Source organism: Coenobita brevimanus, chromosome 28, assembly GCF_032717465.1.
Source record: "Coenobita brevimanus isolate Jiangsu-jjx chromosome 28, ASM3271746v2, whole genome shotgun sequence".
Lineage (NCBI taxonomy): Eukaryota > Metazoa > Arthropoda > Malacostraca > Decapoda > Coenobitidae > Coenobita > Coenobita brevimanus.
Window position 1 is genome coordinate 8,083,679 of NC_136981.1, and position 26,235 is coordinate 8,109,913.

Below are 26,235 nucleotides of genomic sequence, written 5' to 3' on the forward strand. Positions count from 1 at the left end.
GAGGGAGCAATACCCTCTGCCACAGCCACAGTGAGCCACGAGGGAGCAATACCCTCTGCCACAGCCACAGTGAGCCACGAGGGAGCAATACCCTCTGCCACAGCCACAGTGAGCCACGAGGGAGCAATACCCTCTGCCACAGCCACAGTGAGCCACGAGGGAGCAATACCCTCTGCCACAGCCACAGTGAGCCACGAGGGAGCAATACCCTCTGCCACAGCCACAGTGAGCCACGAGGGAGCAATACCCTCTGCCACAGCCACAGTGAGCCACGAGGGAGCAATACCCTCTGCCACAGCCACAGTGAGCCACGAGGGAGCAATACCCTCTGCCACAGCCACAGTGAGCCACGAGGGAGCAATACCCTCTGCCACAGCCACAGTGAGCCACGAGGGAGCAATACCCTCTGCCACAGCCACAGTGAGCCACGAGGGAGCAATACCCTCTGCCACAGCCACAGTGAGCCACGAGGGAGCAATACCCTCTGCCACAGCCACAGTGAGCCACGAGGGAGCAATACCCTCTGCCACAGCCACAGTGAGCCACGAGGGAGCAATACCCTCTGCCACAGCCACAGTGAGCCACGAGGGAGCAATACCCTCTGCCACAGCCACAGTGAGCCACGAGGGAGCAATACCCTCTGCCACAGCCACAGTGAGCCACGAGGGAGCAATACCCTCTGCCACGTCCAGGGCAGGAGGCCCTATAGTGTGCCACGAGGGGCCAGTACCCTCTGCCACTCCAAGGGCAAGAGGCCCTAGTAGAAGCGAAAAGTGGGTCCCAGGGTAAAGCAACCTGGAGCCACGGCTGTGACAGACAGGAGAGAGAGTCGCCTCTGTGCTGCCCTCCCTGTATGAAGGAGAGGACACGGTCTCCGTGCACAAAGTCACAGCCGAGGTTTGGCCTCCTCTCCTGGCCGATATCACCTTCTCCACCTTCTGGTGTCAATACAAATACTCCCACCCCACCCTCCCCACGGGCGAGGCCTCCCTGTTGTTGCTGGGAGCGGCTCGAGTTAATCTCCTCCACAAGGCGCCGGTGAGCGGCGGACTTCCTTCTGGATTTGATCCCCTAGAGAGTTCTGTTCGGTAAGGAGTCCAGCAGTAGCCGATTGATGTTTCTGGATTCTCCTGTAGCACCTGTACTTCTCTGGAGGTTAGGAGCCAGCCCTCGGCTTCGGTCCATCGGGATTTTGTTCGTATTGGCTCCCTGTCAGCGTAGTAGCGGTCTGGGTGAGCACTGCGATAGAGCACACCCAGGTCTTCCTTGTTCCAGACTGACGCCCACAGACAGGACATACAGACTCCCCAGCATCTGTATTGTCGCCAGGCGCTGACCCAGCAATATGAGTTGTCATAATTGCCTTGAAAAAGCGTTTGTTAATCGCGTTTTAACTTCAATATCGGACCAGCGCCCTTAATGCCTTCCGGATAATGTTAGCCTTGCAGTGTAACCGAGGTTACCCTGCAAGTTACCGACTCTCGCCACTAGGAGGCCTTATCCGCGTTCCCCTGTGGGAATAGCTAGACACTACTCGGGAGAGTTGCCCCGAAGGTGTCACCGGAGCGGAGGCAAAGTTCAAGACCGGACCTGCCTCCCACTCCTGGGAGATTCTTGTCTTCTCCAGGCACCAGCAGGAGACGAGGCCGCAGCCCAACCCTGACGGCGCGTCCCCTGGCAGACCACCGCAGCCCTAGGACCCCAGGCGAGCCCAGCAGCCTACAGGTGAGGGTAACACTGACCCCCCCCTCACCCCGCGGAGCCACCGACGCCAGACCCGCCTCCTCCAACTGTTTGGCCCCAGCCCCGAGGGCCACCTCTCAGGTCGAGGCCCCCAGACAGGCGGGCCTCCCTGCACCCCACCAATGGGACCCTGAGGTAAGGGTCTACCTTCAGGTCGAGGCCCCCCAGGAGGGCCTCCCTGCAACTCACCGACGGACCGGACCCGGGCAGTGACTCCCCTGCGGGTAGTGTGTTGCCCGCCGCAGGCAGAGTCCCCCCTGAGGTCCTCCCCCTCGAACAGAGTGACAGTGAATTAACCCAGGAAACACGGGTAAATCAGTGACGCCCCTTAGACCTAAGTAAACCGGAGAAAGAGGAACAGTGAACAGAGTGTGATCCATATGAAACCAGCAGCTAATGTTATTTAACCCAACAAACTCTCATGTCCCTTAAAGGAAAGTAATTAAATAATAATAAGTAAAGTACTACCGCCCTCCCAGAATAAGGCAACTTCCCATAAGTGTGATTTACAGTCAGGTGCGCAGGAGAACCAAACCCTGAAAGAGTGTCGCCGCGCCTAGTTACCTGAGTCCAGTGTCATGATCCGCACCCTGCCTTTCTTATAGTAATATTCCTCCCCCAGACTCTTAATCTTGTGTATTCCTCTTGCTACTGTGAATATAGATATTTTGGGTTTTAATGAAAGACTATCATCCACACTTATAGAACCAAAGCCATTGTTATATGTGATCATATCTTGTTGAGTACAGTTGTATCTCGTCATCCAAACCTAACTGTGTCTCTGTATCCTATATCCTAAATATCACTGTATCATATTGTAACTGTTTTAGAATTAAGGCAATAGATGTGTTAAGGTATACTGCCTAGTTTTTGTCCTGTTCCTTTGTTGGTGCTTTACTTCCGGTCCGGAAAGAGGACCCCGCTCAGTCGCTAGTGTTTTTAGGGCGAGGAGTCTACATAAAATCACTCGGCATAACACTGACAATCAGGATACAGGACTCTAACATCAATCAGCAAGGCATATGGACAAGACGTCATACTGTAAGGCGCAAGTAAGGTGGAAAAACAAACCCTAACCCCTATCCTTCGACCAATGCTTTATGTCTGGCCAAAACTGTTATATTATCAACCCCACTTGTGTGGGTATCATAAGAATGGCAATTAACTAAGTTATTTGTAAGATGAATTCTTAATGTAATTTTTTACTTTAAGTTTGTCAAAGTTTGTAGATATGCAAGTGTTTGCGGACCTAAAATAAAAATTAATCTTAAAAGAATAATTAATCTGTCATAGCACCCGAACTTGGCCCAATGCTATGCTCTGATAGCAAATGGCTGTGGGTCGTTCTTTTAAAACTTCCAACATGGGGACGGTAATGAAGTGACATGTGGTTTCAGTTGACATCTACCTGAATTCCTTTAAAACGTAAGCTAGGCTAGTCCAACGTAACCAGTCAGAAAAATACCCCTTACAGTGTGGAAGCCTAAGACCATACAAAAATCCCAGGCTAAAAAATGTCTTACTTCTGCAAGACCCATCATCTTACGCTGTCAAAATAAGAGAACCAACGTAGATCAAATGCAGACAGTAGCACGGAATGACTACGAATCTCGTTACCTTTATGTGGAAATTGGTAATAAACCGTTAAGAAAATCAAACTTGAATACAATCACCCTACCAGAAAGCAATATCCACCGTAGTCTAACAAACATTGATTCCTGGTCCTCTGACGCAGTAGAAAGCTGCGGCTTTGCTGGCTGCATTGACAGTAAAAGTGAATGCTATAGACAAGAAAAACTATAATTATACGATACCATTAAAAAGTACAGCAGGCAGACTTTCTTCTAAATACTGTACTGGTGTCTCAATGTGCTCTATTCCTGGTCCATTACTGGACTTTAAATTTTTATTCCAATGTGACGCACAATTTCCTCGGATAACGTTACTGGTATTCTACGATCTACAATGCTTGATGCAACACCGCTTTTAACCATCAAGATTACTTTAAGATATTGGTGCCTGCTGTACTTAAGCACTAACGTAGCCTTGTATTGACCAAATAACTACTGTCTTTAAAATATAAATAATTTGGAGGTTTAATTAATTTACCTCCTGGAACAAACATTTTATCCCCCTCCCGCTCCAGCATCATAACTTACTTGCAAGCAAGGGAAGGCTGGGGACCTCCTCTTAATATTGTTACCTATGACATCGTCAAAATGTTAATATCGTCAGTACTACATCATACTACTACTATACAGTACGTAAATGTGTACAAATACAACTTTACAACAGTACTTTTCATCATAATAAGGCGCTTTGTATCTCTAAGACAATAATTTTGCACATTATGGTTTTCTCCTGTGTTCTCTTTAACACCTACAAGAATCAGATTACCAGATGCTTGAGTAAATCATTAAGGACGAGGTGTTAAGGTACTTCCACACTATCGGACAGTGACTGGCGGGCACGAGTGAGATGTTCTGTCACGGAAAAATTTGTGGTAAGTCTGACGGGCAAACAGCAGACAGTCCGTGCCTGCTGTTGAAGTCACCAGAAACTGCATTCCCCCCCCCCCTAGTACAGCTGTTATTGTGCTGTACAGTGCTATTTTTCTCGTACGCACTGTAGGCCATTGTCATACCGCACTGAAGCGCTGCTGACTACCTATACAGCGACCATCTACTCAGTTTGGTCAACATCAGTCGTGCCCAATATATTCTGCCCGATGCGGACACAATCCGCCAGGCACTGCCCGCTAGTGTGGGCGGGAATTTAGTTGCAGAGACTAAAAGGAGTACAAACTAATCGCTAAGGAAGAGGTGTTAGTGTGTTAGCTGCGGACACTAAAACAACTGGGTACAAACGTGATATGTTTATTACTGAGGACCTGCTGGGGGCACTGCAACAACTCTAGTAAAAACGTGATATGTTAGGTTATTTACTAGGGAAGAAGTGTTAGTTAGGGTGGCACTATGTACAAATCTAGTACAAGAATTTCTAACGCTAGTACACGGCGCAGCTCACACGTGGATGCTGTAGTCCTGCGCTGTGCCGGGGGGGAAGGACCGTCTGAAAAAAAGGCGGGAAATAAGTTCGTATTTGAATGACTGGTTGAGCATTCATTTTTTTCCAAGATCATTTACGTCTTTTTTTTTTTTTTTTTTTTTCCCGTACAAGATCATTATGCACCTCTTTCATTTTCCCTTCCTTACTGTTTATAAATTCCTCCTTCCCTCCCATTCTTTAATCTGAACCTTTCTAACATCCTATCTAGCAAAGTTAATATTTTTCTTTCACTGCTCTTTCATTCTCCACACACCAACTTGTATCATCTGTACTACTGTAGCTGCAGCTCTTACTACACATACATCTTCATTGTATCTACCTGAAAAATACAAAACTACACAACACTACACTTACACCTTCACCATATCTTAAAAGAAAATACAAAACTACAGTGCCACCAAACTGTATCTTTTGTACTACTATTGCTGGAACCCTAGCAATACTACACATACGCCCTCACTGTATCTACCTAAAAAACACGAAACTACACTGCACTACACTAGACATGCACCTTCACCATACCCACCTTAAAACTACAATTATACACCTCCAAAATACACTCCTACAGCGGCATACATACAAAACTACACTACACTATACACATACACCTTCCCTACATCAACCTCAATACAATCATACACCTCCAAAATACACAGCTACAGCGGCATACAGCATACCTAGGGTGGTGGGAGCGTCCTTGTTGCTTCCTGGCGGCGTCCCTGTCACACTCCGCCTCTGACAGCTCCCGTGAGTCTGAGAAGCCGGTGGGGGGTCGCAGCGCCCCTCCCAGCGACCCGTCCACGGAATACACGCTCTCCAGGGTGCTGCTGGACCTGGGGCGGGGCCGAGGGTGGGGTCAAGTCAGGTGAGGCACGGAGGGAAGTCAGGTCACCAAATATAGCCCCTTCATTAGATGTTAAAAAGCTAATTACACCTTTTGCCTTCACAAAACAGACAAATTAACTGCTTCACATGGTTATATAATTTCTTTTTGGCAAATTTAACTGCTTCACATGGTTATATAATTTCCTTTTGAGTAATTAAGAGAAATTAACTGCATCAGATGCCCATATAATTACTTTCTGACAAATTAAGGATGTCCTTTTGAATTATCACATCTCTTGCTAATGACAAGGCCGCGGGAAGTTTAAAAAGGAGTGACTGATGTTTTTTAGTGTTCCCTGTTGTGGTGGTAAATGGATGGGGTCAGAGAGGCTGCGACCCTATGTAAGGCTGTTAGTGTGGGCTGTTACTACATAATTTTAAGATCTTATTAGACAGGAAAAAGAGAAGAACAGTGGCTTTCTTTCACCACACAATAAAATAACCAGCAATACTTTAGCCTGGACGAATACTAAGTGGCTGCTACTACATGATTTTAAGATGCTATTAGACAAACAGCGGCCTTTAACCACACACTTACACTAACCACACACTTACACTTATATAACTTAAATAACCACCAACAGTTTAGCAAGGACAAGACTAGTGGATTTTATCGGTAAGTGCTCGTCTTGTCCATTACAAGTGCTGGGTGTACACTGTTACTTAAGTGCAGTACTGTACATATTCACAAAAGTGCTCCCTTGGCCAGTGTATTGCTCTCACTGGTTAATTAAGCTCCCTAACACCTCTTCCTTAGCGATTTACTTTTGGTTACAGCTGGTTAATATCCTTTTGTACATTACTTATGCACGTTATGGTGATACTGGAAGGATTTATGTAACATGGAAAAGGGTTATAAGGTGTAATGATGAAAATAAGTCAGGTGTTAGGGAGCTTCCTTACCCCACAAGAGTAATAGGTGTAATAAGTAAAATAAATCAGTTAGGAAGAGGTGTTAGGGAACTTCCTTAACCCACGGGAATAACAGGTGTACTAAATAAAATAAATCAGTTAAGAATAGGTGTTGGGGAGCTTCCTTACCCCACAAAAGAAATAAAACATAAGAAGTAAAATAAATCAGTTAGGAAGAGGTGTTAGGAAGCTTCCTTAACCACGAGAATAATAGGAATAAGTAAAGTAAATCAGTTAGGAAGAGGAGTTAGGGAGCTTCTTTAACCACGTGTCGTAAAAGGCGACTAAAAGGGGCGGGGTGAGGGGACTAGGGACCCCCTCCTCTGTTTTTTAGTTCCTAAAAAGAGACAGGCCAGAGAAAGGGACGGGGGATGGAGTTATCCCCGTACCCTGAAGATTGGGTCTATGAATGTGCGTGGATGTAGTACAATTGAGGCTAAAAGGGAGGAGATTGGGAGAATGTTTGTGAGAAGAAAGTTGGATGTGTTAGCTTTGAGTGAAACGAAGATGAAAGGGAAGGGGGAATATATGTTTGGAAGTGTGAATGGAAGATTGTCAGGTGTTGATAGAGGAAGGGCAAGAGAAGGTGTGGCCTTGTTAGTGAGTCCGGAAGTGCAGCAGTGTGTGATTGAATGGAAGGAGGTGTCATCGAGACTGATGTGGGTGAAAGCGAAATTTGAACGTGAGTTGTGGGTGTTTGTGAGTGCATATGGGCCTGGTAGTGAAAGGGATGAACAAGAGAGGGAGTCTTTCTGGAATGATGTTGATGAGTGTCTGCAGAGTTTTGGAGCGAATGTGAATGTGGTAATGATCGGAGATCTGAATGCTAGAGTGGGAAATGTAGCAGTTGAAGGCGTAGTTGGTATGCATGGTGTGCCTGGAAGAAATGAAAATGGGGAACGAATGATAGCGATGTGTGTTGAGCGAGAGATGGTGATTGGGAATACGCTGTTTGAGAAGAAAGATATTTATAAGTATACATGGGTGAGACAGGAGGGTGGAAGGGTTGTTGATAGAGCCTTGATGGACTATGTGGTTGTGTCTAGGAATGTAATAGGAAGATTGTTGGATGTGAGAGTTCTGAGAGGGGAGGGTGGAGGTATGTCTGACCACTACCTGGTGGAGGGAAAGTTAAGAGTAGGTAAGAGATGGGTGAGAGCTAGGAGGGTTAGGTGTGGCAGGGAGGTTTTGAAAGTGAGTGAGTTGGATAAAAGAGAGAAAAAGATAGAGTATCAGGAGAAATTGAAAGATGAGTGGAACGCAGTGAAAGATCGGGAAAATGGCAGCGTGGAGGAGGAATGGCAGTTGTTTAAGAGTGCTGTGGTGGAGCATGCAGAAGAGGTGTGTGGTGTGAGACGTGTGGGTGGTGGTGTAAGAAAAGGAAGTGAATGGTGGTGCGAGGAAGTAAGTATGGCTGTGGCTGAGAAGAGACGTGCATATGAAGTGTGGCTGCAGAGGAAGGATGAGATGTCATATGAAAGGTATAAGGAAAAGAGGAATAGAGCGAGAAGGGCTGTGCGTGATGCTAAAGTGGCAGCAGATGAGAGGTGGGGTAGGCGGCTGACAGAGAATTTTCAACAGAATAAGAAAATGTTTTGGAAGGAGGTGAAAAGGGTATGAAAGGGAGAGTCTGGGAAGGAAGAACGAGTAAAAGCAGAGGATGGAAGGATGTTAATTGAGATGGATGCAGTAAGGAAGAGATGGGCAGAGTATTTTGAAAGATTGTTAAATGTAGAGGAGGAAAACGTGGCTGAGATTGTGGCAGATAGAAGGGTGCAAGGAATAAATGTGTTGGGAGAGTTGAATGATTCTTTGATCACGAAGGAGGAAGTGGAGAAGGCAGTAAAGGAGATGAAAACAGGGAAAGCTGCAGGTATGGATGGGTGTGCTGTGGAATGCCAGAAGGGTGGTGGAGTGACTATTGTTGACTGGTTAGTAAGATTATTGAATGTGTGCTTTGAGAAAGGTATGGTGCCAATTGACTGGGCAAGTGCTTGTGTGGTCCCGTTGTATAAAGGCAAGGGTGATAAGTATGAATGTACTAGCTTTAGGGGTATAAGTCTGTTGAGTGTTGTAGGTAAAGTGTATGGTAGAGTGTTAATTATGAGAGTTAGAGAGGGTACAGAGGGAGTGATTAGTGATGAGCAGTGTGGCTTTAGGAGAGGGAGGGGATGCGTTGATCAGGTGTTTGCTGTGAGACAAGTGTGTGAAAAGTATTTAGCGAAAGGCAAGGATGTGTTTTGGGCATTTATGGATTTAGAGAAAGCGTATGATAGAATTGATAGGGAGGCTTTGTGGACTGTTTTAAGATTGTATGGACTTGATGGTAGGTTACTAAAAGGGGTGAAAAGTTTTTATGTAAATAGTAGAGCGTGTATAAGAGTGGGAAATGCTGTGAGTGATTGGTTTCCCGTGAGAGTGGGGCTGCGACAGGGATATGTGATGTCGCCTTGGTTGTTTAATATTTACATGGATGGTGTTGTAAGGGAGGTGAATGCAAGAGTTTTAGGTGGTCTGAGTCTGGTAAATGTTGATGGAGGAGAGTGGAATCTGAAGCAACTGCTGTTTGCAGATGATACTGCATTGGTGACTGATTCAGAGGAGAAATTGAGACAGTTGGTAGAGGAGTTTGGAAGGGTGTGTGAAAGGAGGAAATTGAAAGTAAATGAGAATAAGAGTAAAGTGATGAAGTGTACGAGGTTGATAGATGGTAGGGGGATGAATATAGTTTTGAATGGTGAGTTGCTTGAGGAGGTAGATTGTTTTAAATATCTAGGGTCACATGTTGCTGTGGATGGAAGAATAGATGCAGAAGTGAAGTTTAGAATTAATGAAGTAGGAAAGGTGCTGGGAGGAATGAAAAAAGTGTTTAAATGTCGTTCGCTTAGAATGGATGTAAAGAGAAGGCTGTATGAGGGTGTTGTGGTACCGACTGCGTTATATGGGGCTGAAACATGGAATATGGGTGTAGCAGAGAGGAAAAGTTTGAATGTAATGGAGATGAGATGTCTGAGGAGTATGTGTGGAGTGACGCGTATGGATCGAGTGCGAAATGATGAAGTGCGAAGGAGAACTGGAGTTGTTCGGGAGATGGCTGGTAGAGTTGAGCAGAGGGTGTTGCAATGGTTTGGGCATATGGAGAGAATGGATAATGAGCGATTGGTGAAAAAGATAACTAGATCTGATGTGAGAGGTGTAAGACTGAGAGGAAGACCACGAATAGGATGGATGGACAGTGTGAAGAGAGCGCTGGATGCGAGAGGGATGTCTGTTGAGCAAGGAAGAGTGGCTGTGCGTGACAGAAATAAATGGAGAGAAATTGTGAATGAATAAGTGATGACGCAGCCCTGAGGGGATATTCTCTCGCATTTGGTCTGATCAGCTAGTCAGGTCAGGTGCGGGTAAGGGGATGGGTCTGTTATGATGTGGCAGGGGTAAACCAGTTCTGCTGTCGGGCCCTGCTGTGGATGTCACTGCTTGCATTGCGCAGTTGACCCTTGTGCGGTGTGATGCGGTGAGGATCTGTCCGTTCTCCCTTTTGGGGCTAAGATGCGAATGAATGTGTTTGAATGGATGAGTAAATGGAGAGTGAGTCGTCCTGTCTCGGCTACCTCCCTTTCCTTGGGGGAAGCAGCCTAGGTATATAGATAGATAGATAGATAGATAGATAGATAGATAGGAAGAGGTGTTAGGGAACTTCCTTACCCCGCGAGAATAAGGAGCTCTGTGACATTCCCTAAGTAACTCTATGAGGAGACTTGTATGGCTAAATTCAGCTCAATTCGAATTTCATAATACGAATACACTTTCACTGGGGAAACATCTGGCTGCCTGTTTACATATTTTAATTTTCTCTCTCTCTCTCTCTATCTATCTATCAAAAAGTTAGACAAATGATAATATTCAACGTAAGGCAGTAAAAACGTTAGATTTAAGCTGAGAATAACTGGCATCTAAGTTTAATGCAAAGTCACTTAAGCTGGTCGAGAGAAAGGAGAGTTTAAACAGAGGAAAATCAGAGACAGGAGGCCCTGCTTTCATCTGTATTTCACCAAGATGTCGTGAAAAACAGGCGATATCTTCACGGTGAAAGACAAGCAAAGTAGTGGGCCTCTTGCCTTAATTTTTCCTGTGCCAAGGTTGAGGGAGGGAAGGAGGGAGCATGGAGAGTGAAGGGGGAGAGAAAAATGGAGGGTGAACGAAGGAAGGAAGGAGCAAGGAGAATGAAGGAAGAAGAGGGAGAGAAAGTGGAGGGTGAAGGAAGGGAGGAGGGAGCATGCAGTGAAGGAAGGGAGGGGCGATGAGAAAGTGGAGGGTGAAGGAAGGAAGGAGGAAGCATGGAAAGTGAAAGAAGAAAAGGGAGAGAAAGTGGAGGGTGAAGGAAGAAAGCATGGAGAGTAAAGGACGAAGAGGGAAAGAAAGTGGAGGGTGAAGGAAGGAGGAAGCATGGAGAGGGAAGGAAGAAGAGGGAGAGAAAGTGGAGGGTGAAGGAAGGGAAGAGGGAGCATGGGGTGAAGGAAAGGGGCGCGATGAGAGAGTGGAGGGTGAAGGAAGGAAGAAGGGGGCATGGAGAGAAAATGATGGAGGAGGAGAAAGTGGAGGGTGAAGGAAGGGAAGAGGGAGCATGGTGAGTGAAGGAAGAAGAGGGAGAGAAAGTGGCGGGTGAAGGAAGGGAAGGAGGAGGCATGGAGAGTGAAGGAAGAAGGGGGAGAGAGATGAGAATGAAGGATGAAGTAGTGGAGAGAGTTGGATGATGGGAAAGGAAGGAGAGGGATGGAAAGAGAAGTAGAGAAGAGTGAGAGGACAGGAGAAGGAGGAGGAGGAGTGAGAGAAACAGGTAAATTAAGTCCCTATGGTGTTTATAAAAGGACTTGTTAGGTAGGCACAAGCTGGTTATGGTGCCCTGGCGGTGGTGAGGTAGTTATGGTAGTTATGGCGGTACTTACAGGCAGAAATTAAGTCCTTCTGGTGTTCATAAGAGGACATGTTATGGTGTCCTAGCGATGGTGAGGTAGTTAGGGTAGTTATGGCGGTATTTACAGTTTTAGAGACATGGTTATCAAGGCTATGGAGCGACTTATGGGGATTTTGTCATGTGATGCTCAAAATGAATGGACCTTGAATCTGGCTGTCTCTTGTATTTTGTTTTTCTCTTGGAGGGAACTCTTATTGCGGGCTCATGGCCTTTGGTTCCTTCTTCTATCTATCTATCTATTGCCAGACGCCTCAATCCCGTTTGGGGTGGCCACAAACAAATCGCCTCCAAGTCGCCCTGTCCCCCGCCATTTCACTGCCCTGCTCCCAACTCACACCCCCCTCTCTCATATACCTCTCCACCCCATCCCTCAATCTCATCCTCGGCCTCGGCCTCCCCCTCCCTCTTCCCCCCTCCACCTCACTCACATACACTCTCTTCGTCAGTCTTTCACCCTGCATCCTCTCCACATGCCCAAACCACCTCAGTGTGTTCCTCATAACGCTTCCTATCACATCCACATCCACACCACAACGCTCCTTTATATCCTCATTCGTCAGCCTGTCTCTCCACGTGACTCCACAGGCTCCTCTTAAATAACTCATTTCCACTGCTCTCACTCTTGACTTGTGTCCTTCCAACAATGTCCAAGCTTCACTTCCGTACGTTAGAGTTGGTATCACAATACTGTCATGTAGTAACTTTTTCACTTCCATGCTCACTTCCCTGTTTCTTATCACTGCTTTCAAGGAACCAGCAACCTTTCTTCCCTGCTGTACCCTTTCAAGCACTTCACCCTCCAAACCTCCATCCTTACTCATCACACTACCCAAATACTTAAACGTACTCACATTTTCCAATTCCTCACCATCCAACCTCGCTGTACATTCACTAACTTCACCTCTCTCAAAGACCATCACTTTACTCTTCCCTACATTCACCTTTAGATTCCGTTTCTTACACACTCTCTCAAACTCATCCACCAAGCCTTGCAGCTCCCCTTCGTCTTCACTCAACAACACAGTATCATCTGCAAACAACAGTACAGGGAGTTTCCAAACACTATCCTCTCTCACCAGGGCCACTCCAACATCCACTACCCTACCTTGTACCTCTTTTATTACCCCATCCATGTACAGATTGAACATCCATGGAGACATGACACATCCCTGTTTCAACCCAACTTTCAAAGAGAAAAATTCACTTAGTTCACCATCCACACGCACTGCAGCCTTCGCACCATCGTACATACTCTTCACAGCATTCAACAACTTCCCATCTACTCCATATATTCTTAATACTTTCCACAATCCTTGTCTATCCACCCTGTCATATGCTTTCTCCAAATCCATGAAAGCCGCATACAACTTCTTTCCCTTCTCTAGAAACTTTTCCACTAAAGATCTAAGAATGAATATCTGATCTACACAACCTCTTCCCTTCCTATAGCCTCCCTGTTCTTCTCCAACTAATTCCTCTGTTCTTTCTCTAACTCTGTCTATAAGTATCCTACCATACACTTTTCCTATTATACTAAGAAGACAAATGCCCCTATGATTACCACACACTTCTTTTTCCCCTTTTCCTTTGTACAAGGGAATAATTATACCTGACTTCCAATCCTCCGGGACTCTACCTTCCTCCCAGGCCAATCTGCACATCTTTCACATCCATTCTACTACTATCTCTCCCCCATGCTTCAGCATTTCACCACACACTCCATCAATTCCTGGGGCTTTTCCCGTTTTAACTTTCTTCATTGCTTCCACAACTTCTATCCTACTGATTTCTTCCTGTCTTCTCACCTCCCTCCTTCTCCCAGCCATTCCCCAGCCACTTATACTCGCATTACTTCCATCCTCTACGTTCAACAATTCCTTAAAGTGTTCTCTCCATCTGCTCACTTTTTCTCCCTTCTCCACTAGTAATCTACCATATTTATCTTTCACTCCCCTGCTAACTTCACTTCCACCCTGTCTTACTCTTTTCACTTCTCTCCAGAACATTTTCTTACAGTCCCTCCACTTTACACTCAAATTCCTTCCAAATTCCTCATCCACTCTCTTCTTACTCTCTCTTACTAATCTTTTCACCTCTCTCTTCCTTTCCACATATAACTCTCTCTTCCGCCTCTCAACTTCTTCCACGCCCCTATTTCTCATCCATTCATTGTATGCTTTCTTCTTTTGTGCCACAGCCTGTTTCACCTCTTCAGTCCACCATGCTGTTCCTTGCACCCCCCTCCGTCTTCTCTTCCTTCCACACACCACATCACATGCTGCACATATTTCTTCTGTAAATATCTTACACATACCTTCCACGTCCCCCATCTGCTCCAATTCATATTTGCCCAATCGTTCCTCCACTTCTCTCTTATACTCTGCCTTTTTCTCATCCTCTTGTAACCTTTCCACTCTCCTTGCAACTAGTCCTTCCTCTCGTCTTTCCCTTCTTCTATTCCTCCATCTTACTTGCTCCCATAAAAAAAAAATAATAATAATTCTCTTCAACAATCGATCTTCCACCTTCCCTATAATCTACCTTCTATTTTCCCTTAATCTACCTTTTGCTTTCCCTTAATCTACCTTTTATTTTCCCTTAATCTACCTTTTATTTTCCCTTAATCTACCTTTTATTTTCCCTTAATCTACCTTCTATTTTCCCTATAATCTACCTTTTACTTTCCCTTAATCTACCTTTTACTTTCCCTATAATCTACCTTTGCTTTCCCTATAATCTACCTTTTATTTTCCTTTAATCTACCTTTTGCCTTCCCTTAATCTACCTTCTCTTACTGACCCATTTCTCTCTCATACTATTCTTTCTCATCTTCTCTCTTACTCCATGATCTCATTTACCTATTTCTCTCTCTCTCTCTCTTCTCCTCCTTTCCCTCACTCTTCCTTACTTCTCTCTCTCTCTCTCTCTCTCTCTCCTTCCATTCCCATCCTCTAACTCTCCACTACTTCCCTCTTCCTTCGACCTCCACACTCCCGTCCCTCCCTCACTCGTATATGCCCTCCCTATCCTTCCATCTATCCCATTCCATCACCACTGTTTGCTCACGAACCTCATCCCCATTTTTCTTCTCTCTCTCGATTCTTCTTCCTTCCCTTCCTCTCTCCCTCTTTAGTTTCCTCTCTCTCTCCCTCCAGCTCCTCCTCCTCTTCTCTCTCCCTCGATTCCTTCCTCTCTTCTCTCTCCCTCCAGCTCCTCCTCCTCTTCTCTCTCCCTCGATTCCTTCCTCTCTTCTCTCTCCCTCCAGTTTCCTCCTCCTCTTCTTTCTCTCCCTCTTGTGTTTCCTTCCTCTCTGCTACTCCTCCTCCCTTTCTCTTCCTTTTTATCTCCATTCCTCCCTCTATGCTGTTCCTCCCCTCCCTTTCCTCCCTTCATTTCTTCCTTCCTTCCTTTGCCTTCCTCTCTCTCTTTTCCCTCCTCTCTCCTTCTACTTTTCTCTCCTCCCATTCCTCTACTCCTCTCCTCTCTTCCTTCCTTCCCTTCCTCTCCCTCTCTCCCTTCTTTAGTACTTTCTCTCCCTTAATTTTGTCTTTCTCTCTCTCTACATACATTCTCCATCCGTGCTCTTCTCTCCCTTTCATTCTCTCTCCCTCTTCGTTTTCTCTTTCTCTTCCTCTGTCTTCCTCACTTCTCCTTCTCTTCTTTCCTTCCTTCCCTCCCTCCCTCCAAGGGTTACTCTCTCCCTCCCTACTTTCTCTCCCTACAACCCCTTTCCTCTCCTCCCTCTCCCACCCACCTCCCACCCTAACCCCTATTCTCTCCTCCCTCTCCCACCCTAACCCCTTTCCTCTCCTCCCTCTCCCACCCACCTCCCACCCTAACCCCTTTCCTCTCCTCCCTCTCCCACCCACCTCCCACCCTAACCCCTATCCTCTCCTCCCTCTCCCACCCACCTCCCACCCTAACCCCTATTCTCTCCTCCCTCTCCCACCCTAACCCCTATCCTCTCCTCCCTCTCCCACCCACCTCCCACCCTAACCCCTATCCTCTCCTCCCTCTCCCACCCTAACCCCTATTCTCCCCTCCCCTCCCGCCCTAACCCCTATCCTCTCCTCCCTCTCCCACCCACCTCCCACCCTAACCCCTATCCTCTCCTCCCTCTCCCACCCACCACCCGCCCTAACCCCAATTCTCTCCTCCCTCTCCCGCCCTAACCCCTATCCTCTCCTCCCTCTCCCACCCTAACCCCTATCCTCTCCTCCCTCTCCCACCCACCTCCCACCCACTTTCACCTGATGGCTCTGGGTTGTGCTGGAGTGAATGCGTGGGCTCGGGCGGGGTGGGCTGGATGCTGGGTGGGCGGGGGTGGGTGCTGGGCTGTGGTGGTGGTGGTGGTGGTGGGCGGGGGGTGCTGGTGGGGGGGGCGGCGGGGGGGCAGGGGGGAGCGTTCATCGTTGCTCTCAGTGCTGGAGTCGGGAGGGTGATAGCTGAAGTCTGGACCTGCCGAGGGAGAAGATGGTTTAAAGGAGACTAAATATACTCCCTTTATTCTAACTTGGCCTAAAATTACCATCTCTATCTATCTATATAAGTTTATCTACACTCCTTTTATTCTAACTTGGCCCAAAATTGCTCTCTATCAATCTGTATGTCGAGATTAACTATACTCTTTTTACTCTAACTTGGCCTAAAATTACCATCTCCATCTATATAAGGTTAACTATACCTTTTTCACTCTAACTTGGCCTAAAATTGCTCTCTCTATCTGCGAGACTTGTCATAGCTGATCCCGACATTAGCTTCGTACTACAACTGTCCCCCCCCCCTCTCTCTCTGTCTCTCTCGCTCTCTCTCTCTCTCTCTCTCTCTCTCGTCTGCCACTCAGTAATCGTGTTCCAGAGCATCTCAAATAATTACTGATGCCTGCAGTTAAAAATATACGAACACTATAGACACAAAAATATATATAAAAGCAAAACTAAAAATAAATAATGAAAATAATAATAATAATAATAATAATAATAACTACCAACCTCTCCTCAGCCTGACAGGGACCTTGTACGTGTCCCTGGGGGGGTGGTGGGTGAGGGTGTCCCCGGGGCTGCCGCTGGTGTCCTGCTCGCTGTCTGACCCCGCCCCGCCCCCGCCTCCGCCCCCACCCCCTCCCTCAGCCTCGCCATCCTTCCGCCGCAGCCCCCGCACCCCCCGCAGGCCCCCCGCTGACGAGATGGGCAGCGTCTGTTGGCTCGAGATGCACGCGATTTCTGCAGGATTAAAGGGAGAGAGAGATTACATATTTTTCTTACTGCAATACCAATAAGCTTTTCAATACTGGCTAAAAATACCCGTAAGAGTTTCAGTACCTATTTAAAATTTGAAATACTGTAGCCTATTATACTAAGCTAGATATTCAAATGATGGCTATTACACTTATTTACAGTATTATATATTTACAGTAAACACAAGTAAAGGATATTATGGCACTGTGGGCATGAAGGTGGTGTTACTACAAATGTGAGTTGTCTGTATGGTGGTAAAGAGACTTGGCAAAGGCATCTGGGTGTATGTTGCAATTTCACTACAAAATTCCATCAACCAATACTTTAGTACAACAGTGATACTAACTCATTACAGTACTACTCTACTTCAGTGATACACCAGAGTAAGTTACACAGTCATGTAACAGTAACACTGATATCAATGCTTTATAAACAATTATTTTTATTATCTGATAAAGGAAATTTTACAGAGAAAACAAGTCATTGTACAAAGACTGAATAAATCTGACAACCTAAACAGGTGAGCAACACCTGTGCTATATTACTCTACACACCTCATGCACTGACTTTACCTACACCTGTCATGCACACACAACTAGACTACACACCTGTCATGCACACCTGTACCTGTAATGCACACACATCTGCCCTACACACACACACACACGCCCTGACACACACACACACACACACACACACACACACACACTCCATAACAGCAGTACGATTAAGTAAGTACAGTTCTATAATTCCAGGTCACATGCCCATTAGCTCTACAGACAGCTAGTTAGACGATGATTAGGATTAGCAGGCAGTTAAATTATAGGCTGATTGGTTTGTAAAAATTATAGATTCGAATTAATTATAGAGAAGCACAAGAATTGGTGGAAATCACTCATACTAGAAGTGAATTTAACAGGGCATGGGAGGTATATGAGGGGTGTGTGGACTGGGGGGAGGGCAGCGTAATGGCAGGGGACAGGGCGACATGGGGGTGATTTGTTTGTGGCCACCCCTTACGGGATTATGGCGTCTGGCTATACCGTAGATAGATAGATAGATGGGAGGGGACTTGCAAATGAACGGAGGGAGGGACTGAGAAAAGACTGTGATGGGAGGGAGGGAGGGAGGGATATATATGCCTAGAGCAAGGGAGGGAGGGAGGGAGGAAAATATATGCTTGGAGGGAGGGAGGGAAATTAACCAGACAACAGCTCCCAAAAACCACCTACCTACCAACCTGACAACCACACCACACTCACCACCAACCACCACCACCATCCCTACCACAACTACCTACCAACCTGACAACCACACCACACTCACCACCAACCACCACCACCATCCCTACCACAACTACCTACCAACCTGACAACCACACCACACTCACCACCAACCACCACCACCATCCCTACCACAACTACCTACCAACCTGACAACCACACCACACTCACCACCAACCACCACCACCATCCCTACAACTACCTACCAACCTGACAACCACACCACACTCACCACCAACCACCACCACCATCCCTACCACAACTACCTACCAACCTGACAACCACACCACACTCACCACCACCATCTCTACCACAACTACCTACCAACCTGACAACCACACCACACTAACCACCAACCACCACCACCATCCCTACCACAACTACCTACCAACCTGACAACCACACCACACTCACCACCACCATCTCTACCACAACTACCTACCAACCTGACAACCACACCACACTCACCACCAACCACCACCACCATCCCTACCACAACTACCTACCAACCTGACAACCACACCACACTCACCACCAACCATCACCACCATCCCTACCACAACTACCTACCAACCTGACAACCACACCACACTCACCACCAACCACCACCACCATCCCTACCACAACTACCTACCAACCTGACAACCACACCACACTCACCACCAACCACCACCACCATCCCTACCACAACTACCTACCAACCTGACAACCACACCACACTCACCACCAACCACCACCACCATCCCTACCACAACTACCTACCAACCTGACAACCACACCACACTCACCACCAACCACCACCACCATCCCTACCACAACTACCTACCAACCTGACAACCACACCACACTCACCACCAACCACCACCACCATCCCTACCACAGCTACCTACCAACCTGACAACCACACCACACTCACCACCACCATCTCTACCACAACTACCTACCAACCTGACAACCACACCACACTCACCACCAACCACCACCACCATCCCTACCACAACTACCTACCAACCTGACAACCACACCACACTCACCACCACCATCTCTACCACAACTACCTACCAACCTGACAACCACACCACACTTACCACCAACCACCACTACCATCCCTACCACAACTACCTACCAACCTGACAACCACACCACACTTACCACCAACCACCATCACCATCCCTACCACAAATACAACACATTCTTAACTACATGTTTTAATTAATCTACTCTGTCTGGCCGAGCAAACCCATCAACCACACGCAAACAATGGCCTCTGCAGGGATGGCACGTGCAGTAAAGCAATGTCCCCTTGTGGTGGGGCGTGGAAACCATATGAAGGTTTTGTTCCCGGATGGACGCCGCATTTGCATCTCTCCACCCATCTTTCTCTTCAATATTTCTCTCTAATCTTTTTCCTTCCTCTTGTTTTCTCTCTTTCTCTCTCTCTCACTCTTCCTCTACCAGTTCACTCAAGTCTATCACTCTATCTATCCATCTTTCTCTTTATATCTTCCTCCTTTCTCTCCTCCTCTCTCTCTTTTCTCTCTCACTCACTTTCTTCCTCTGCCACTTCACTCTCTCACAAATGATACAACTCTCTTCCTACACTTCACTTCCGTCCTCACTTCCTATTCACTCAACATCCCTTTACAAACTTCCTCTACATCCATCTGTCTATCCAGCTATCTATCAGTGAGTCGATCTATTTATCAGTAAGTCGATCTATCTGTGTCTATCTATCATGTCTACCCATCAGTTGGTCTATGAGTAAGTCTATCTATCAATATGTCTATATATCTATCAGTAAGCTTATCTATCTATCAGTAAATTTATCTATCAAGTCTATCAGTAAGCCTATCTATCAGTATACCCATCAGTTAGACTATCAATAAGTCTATCTATTAATAAATCTATCAATAAGCCTATCTAAATCTATCTATCAATAAGTCTACCTATTAATAAATCTATCTATCACTATCTATCAGTAAGTCTATCTATTAATAAATATATCTATTACTATCTATCAATAAGTCTATCTATTAATAAGCCTATCTATCTGTATGTCTATCCCTCCAAGTACTTACCATCTCATTCACTCTTTAGTCATCTATCTATCTATCCATCTATTTATCTATCTACCTTCCAATTCATTCTTTTAACTATCTATCCATCTATTTTTCTATCTATCACGTAATCTGTTTCTTTATACTAACCATATATCTATCTTTGCACCTCAACTCTCCATTTATCTATCTGCATTTACCTCTTATCTATCTTTATCTCTATTTATCTATCTCTGTCTACCTCTTTATCTATCTGTATCTATCGTCTCCCAACTTACCAGCACCCCCACTGCCGCCCTGTCCCGCCCCAGGACCCCGCCTGCCCCGGCCCGTCCTGGGTGGCCCCTCGAGGTTGTCCTGGTGGCCGAAGGTGGAGAAGTGTAGGGTGTAGTCCCCTGGGGGTGTGGCGGGGGCGGGGCAGGGCGGGGCAGGGCGGGGCGGGGCGGGGAAGGTAGCGTAGGGGCACACCTCGTAGGCCCCCGACACTGAGAGAGAGACGGCGGGTGAGAGAGAGACAGGGAGAGAAGAAGAGGGAGGGCGTGGGAGGGAGAGAAGGGAGAGGGAGGGAAGGAAATGCGTGGGAGTGAGGGAGGAGATGGAAGGAAGGCAATGGAGAGAAGAGAGGGAGGGGAGGCAGGGCATGAGAGGCAGAGAGGGAAGGGAGGCAGGGCGTGGGAGGGAGGGGAGGGAGGGAGGGGAGGTAGGGCGTGGGAGGGAGGGGAGGCAGGGCGTGGGAGGGAGAGGGGGAGGGGAGGCAGGGTGTGGGAGGGAGAGAGAGAGGGGAGGCAGGGTGTGGGAGGGAGAGGGAGGGGAGGCAGGGTGTGGGAGGGAGGGAGGGAGAGGAGGCAGGGTGTGGGAGGGAGGGAAGGAGGGAGGGGAGGCAGGGTGTGGGAGGGAGAGAGGGAGGGGAGCAGGGCGTGGGAGGGAGGGAGGGAGGGGAGGCAGGGTGTGGGAGGGGGAGAGGGAGGGGAGGCAGGGTGTGGGAGGGGGAGAGGGAGGGGAGGCAGGGTGTGGGAGGGAGAGAGGGAGGGGAGGCAGGGTGTGGGAGGGAGAGAGGGAGGGGAGGCAGGGCGTGGGAGGGAGAGAGGGAGGGAGGGGGTGTAGGTGTAAAACAGGGAGATGAGAGGGAAGGGGAGGAATGGGTAAGAGACAGGGAGAAGAGAGGGAGAGGAGGCAATGGGTGGGTGGTAGAGAGGAGAGGGATGGGTGGGAGAGAGAGAAAAGAGCGGGGGGAGGCAAGGCGTGGGAGAAAGAGAGAAGAAAGGGGGGGGAGGCAATGGGTGAGAGATAAGGAGAAAAGAGATGAGAAGAGAAGGGGTAAGAAATGGAATGAATAGCAACTGAGAGAGAGAGAGAGAGAGGAGATATTATGAGAGAAAGACAAGGAAACAAGAGAGGAAGGGGAGAGAGAATGGCTGGGAGACAGGGAGAGACAAGAAGGAGAGAAGAGATAACAGGGTGAGAGACTGAGAGAAGAGAGGGAGGGGGGAGAGGAGAAGAGAGGTAAGGAAAAAAAAAAACATTGGACAAGATATACGAAGAGAAGGTGGATAGGAAGGCAAGAGTATGTAGGAAGGAAAATGAGAGCAAATGATGATATTAAGGAAACACAAAGAGTAAAGGAAAGGAAGAGGAATTTATTTAGTCAAGAGGCAGTCAAGAGTAAAAGAGGACTGACTAAAAAGAATGACACGAAGAGGAAAGTGTTAAAAAAAAAAGATGAAAGAAGAATTTACAAAGGGAAGGCAAGAGTAGAGGTGATGTCTGTTTAATTATTCACTACTACACAAAATTTTTCACCCACAGTGCAGCTCCACACTCACGAAGCACAAATACAAGACACACAGACATACAGGAGCAGACAAAGCCGAGCAGACAGAGAAATGCAGACAGAAAGCAGAATAACAACGCAGACAGTCACATGGGGGTTGTCTTATAAACTGTAATAGTACGGTGATAGTTGTAGTTGTAACCCCAGGCTCATCCAAACGTGAACCCAGTGGACTGCAGGCTGAAGTTACCCTCCTCTGACCCACCATCCTTCTTGCAGGGGTTAGGGAGGGAGTTGAGGGACGTTTGTATAGCCAGGCAGTGGAGCCGACCAGTTATATCAGTGCCAACACGAGAAGGCGTCCCTCTCCACTATCCTTAACAATTTCACCAAGCCAGTATCTGCCTCATTATGCCCCCCAATGCAAATGTCTTACTGTCAGCCATCTTTGACACACATTTGACACAACACTGACATTATATACTCAAAATTGACACTAGATTAAAACCAAAGTAAACAGGAATTTTTAACAGAGCAATTAGGTCAGACAATCCACATCTTACCTATCCTTCTATGTATTTTTCACAGCTCATTTCTCGTACCTAACCCTCTATTATTCATTTTCCCATTCTTCCCTCCATGCCCTCACCTCCATCAACTTTTTCTGTCTATTTATGTATCTATCTTTTATCTATTCTTTATCATCCATTTTCTTCCACTTTAACATTCATTAATTGTGAATAAGAATTTGTACTCCATTCAGTTCTTCTTTTCAATCTTTCCTCTTTTTCTTGTAACTCTTCCTGTTAACACTTTCCTTCGTCTGTCTTCCTCTTCCTTTAACCAATTTCTTCCACTTCCTTCTTTCTCCCACCTCCTCCTATATTGAAACTCTCACTTCTGCCATCCTCCTTCTCTCTCTCTTCCTTTATCCATTACCCTACACCTCCTGCATCCTTCTGCCTATTTCCTGTTTTCCCAAAGTTCCTTTATTCTCCTCTCCTTTCACTTATTAATTTTCACATTCTTCCTTCATTATCCTACCTCTTCCTTCACTCACCTTCCCATGCAGTACTTCCATCTTCTTCCTATCCTTCTCCCCCTCCAGTTCCCTCCCCCTCCTCCACCAGCCTCCTTCCTCCGTCTCATCTCCCTCAGTTTCTCCTCCTCCTACTTCTCTCCCTCTGCTTCCTCATTCACCTAAGTCTTCTCCTCTTCATCTTCCTTCCTCCTATCCACCTCCTTCTCCCTGCCTCATCTTCTCACCTGTATATGCCTCCTCATGTTTATCTTTCCATTCTTCTCCCCTCCTCAAGCCTCATTTCTCCATTTTCTCCTCCTCCTATCTCTCTCCCTTTACTTCATCTCCCCACAGTCTCTCCTATCATCTCCCTCCCTCCTCATCATCCACCTCCTTCTCCCTGCCTCATCTCCTCACCTGTGTAAGCCTCCTCGTGCTTCTCCCGTGCTGCAGGTGAGAGTTGTTCCTGGCTGTCGTTGTGGTGGTTCTGCAGTTCGGCCAGAGAGCGAGAGTAGATGCCCACGCCACTGCTACTGCTGCTCACACTACGCCCACCCCCGCCCTTGCCTCGACGCCCGCCCATCTGACCCAGCTTCATGAAGTGGGCGCGTCTGAAAGGGATACGGCTGTGAATGATAAGAAAAGGATTAGTGTGTGTGTGTGTGTGTGTGTGTGTGTGTGTGTGTGTGTGTGTGTGTGTGTGTGTGTGTGTGTGTGTGTGTGAAAGGGATGCGGCTGTGAATGATAAAGGATAAGGAAATGGATTAGTGTGTGTGTGTGTGTGTGTGTGTGTGTTTAGCAGACTCAACTCTCACAACACATAAGATACTGGTAAATGAGCTTCTAGTGTTATTTACAGGTCATCTTGCAAATACAATAAGTAAAGTAATAACAAGTACGTACACACACACACACACACACACACACACACACACACACACAAACACACACACACACACACAGAGCTAAGGATTCCATGCTCATTCACACACACACACACACACACACACACACACACACACACACACACACACACACACACACACACACACACACACACACACACACACACAGCTAAGGGTTCCATGCTCATTCACACACACACACACACACACACACACACACAGCTAAGGGTTCCATGCTCATTCACACACACACACACACACACACACACACAGCTAAGGGTTCCATGCTCATTCACACACACACACACACACACACACACACACACACACACACACAGCTAAAGGTTCCATGCTCATTCACACACACACACACACACACACACACACACACACACACACAGCTAAAGGTTCCATGCTCATTCACACACACACACACACACACACACACACACACACACACACACACACACAGCTAAGGGTTCCATGCTCAGTCAGACACACACACACACACACACACACACACACACACACAGCTAAGGGTTCCATGCTCATTCAGACACACACACACACACACACACACACACACACACACAGCTAAGGGTTCCATGCTCATTCACACACACACACACACACACACACACACACACACACACACACACACACACACACCTAAGGATTCCATGCTCATTCACACACACACACACACACACACACACACACACACACACACAGCTAAGGATTCCATGCTCATTCACACACACACACACACACCCGCGAGACAGCAGGAGGCCGACGCAGAGGAGGAGAGCCAGCGTGCACGCCACCCCCGACACGACAGGCGCCAGCACGTGGGGGTCCAGCAGCCCCGCCCCGCCCCCCCGCCCCACACCCGTCACCTCCACCACACTCGCAGGGGCCAGGGTCGCTGTGAGGTTAAATAGGGGAAGTTAGCTCTCTCTCTCTCTCTCTCTCTCTCTCTTTTGATACTCATGTTGAAAAAGTTATGTATTTCTATCTAACTACTGTATATAAGTGTGTGTGTGAGAGAGAGAGAGAGAGAGAGAGAGAGAGAAGGGTCTTACTGTAACATTATCATTACATCATATTACTCTACACAATATACAGAACTGATGTACTGTTATAGCACAAATGTCTGACTTATTTTGGGTGTACAGAGAAGAATGGAAGATCAAAATGTAACAAAAACAGGCAGTGAGGAGTGTACATTACAAAAACAGGCAGAGGAGTGTACATTACAGTAACGGTGGAGATAAAAATGTACTTCTTGACGTACCACCTGTGAGTGACGCCGTGGCAACATCATAGGTGGCGGTGGTGCTTCCGGCCGCGTTGTGAGCCGTGACCCGCAGCTGGTACCAGGTGAGGGGGGCCAGGTCAGGGAGGGTCAGGGTGTCGGTGTCAGAGGGCAGGGGGTGGGGGACGGCGGGGGTGAAGGCGGAGCGGGAGTGGGGGCGGTACTCCACACTCCAGCCGGTGATGGGGCATCCGCCAGATGGCCACGTGAACAGGTGGAGTGTGATGGAGGAGGAGTTGACGCTGATCAGGTCCTGGTGGCGGGGCTGGCGGGGGGCTGGGGAGGGGGAGAGGGAGAGGAACCTTAATATTTCTCAACAAGCAAGGACAGGAACAGTATTTTACGGTGAAAGGAGGACTATTGTCAGAGATGATTGTAGACGAGGTAGGCGATGAGCTGGGGAGGGGGAGAGGAACCCAAATATTTCTCAAAAAGGAAATACAGGTACAGTATTTTAAGGAGAAAAGAGGAATATTGTCTAAGAAGATTGTACATGAGGTTGACGATGGGCTGGGAAGGGGGAGAGGAACCCTAACATTTCTCAAGAATGAAATACAGGTGCAATATTTCAAGGAGAAAAGAGGAATATTGTCTACGAAGATTGCAGACGAAGTTGACGATGGGCTGGGGAGGGGGAGAGGAACCTTAATATTTCTCAACAAGCAAAGACAGGTACAGTATTTTAAGGGGAAAAAGAGGAATATTGTCTAAGAAGACTGTACGGTTCCTTCATATTTCCCTAGTTATGAACGACGAGGAAAAGGAAGTTACAGGTATTTGCAGCCACCGCGTGTGACAAAAGAGGTACAAGGCTGCTTTCTGTACAAGTGCTGGGGAGTAGAGTTTTAACAGACACACACACACACACAGCACAACCTTCCATACTTCCCACTCCAATTCAGGTGATAAATTTTACCTGGCCAACACCTGACGAACTTCCTTAACAATCAGAGGGTGAAGTGTTACCTGCGCCGCGTGTCCTGGTGTTGACGGTGCGAGAGGTGGCCCCGCGCCCCACCTGGTTGACGGCGGCCATCTGCAGGTGGTACGTGGAGCCGCAGC

The 26,235-nt window shown here is 47.3% G+C and overlaps 1 protein-coding gene across 1 annotated transcript in view; it reads right to left on the bottom strand.

Moving 5' to 3' along the window:
• Positions 1 to 4,425: 4,425 nt before the first annotated feature.
• The window catches only part of LOC145394667 (cell adhesion molecule Dscam1-like), a 162,718-nt gene continuing 140,908 nt past the window's right edge, over positions 4,426 to 26,235 (bottom strand). Inside the window, exons 27-35 of the mRNA XM_080268441.1 lie at positions 26,140 to 26,235; positions 25,153 to 25,449; positions 24,630 to 24,783; positions 23,371 to 23,564; positions 20,440 to 20,646; positions 16,576 to 16,806; positions 15,835 to 16,042; positions 5,490 to 5,645; positions 4,426 to 4,501 (exon numbers count right to left, since the gene is read on the bottom strand). The exon at positions 26,140 to 26,235 is cut by the window's right edge and continues 102 nt beyond it. Coding sequence (XP_080124567.1) covers positions 4,426 to 4,501; positions 5,490 to 5,645; positions 15,835 to 16,042; positions 16,576 to 16,806; positions 20,440 to 20,646; positions 23,371 to 23,564; positions 24,630 to 24,783; positions 25,153 to 25,449; positions 26,140 to 26,235 — 1,619 coding nt within the window. The remainder of the gene's footprint in view (positions 4,502 to 5,489; positions 5,646 to 15,834; positions 16,043 to 16,575; positions 16,807 to 20,439; positions 20,647 to 23,370; positions 23,565 to 24,629; positions 24,784 to 25,152; positions 25,450 to 26,139) is intronic.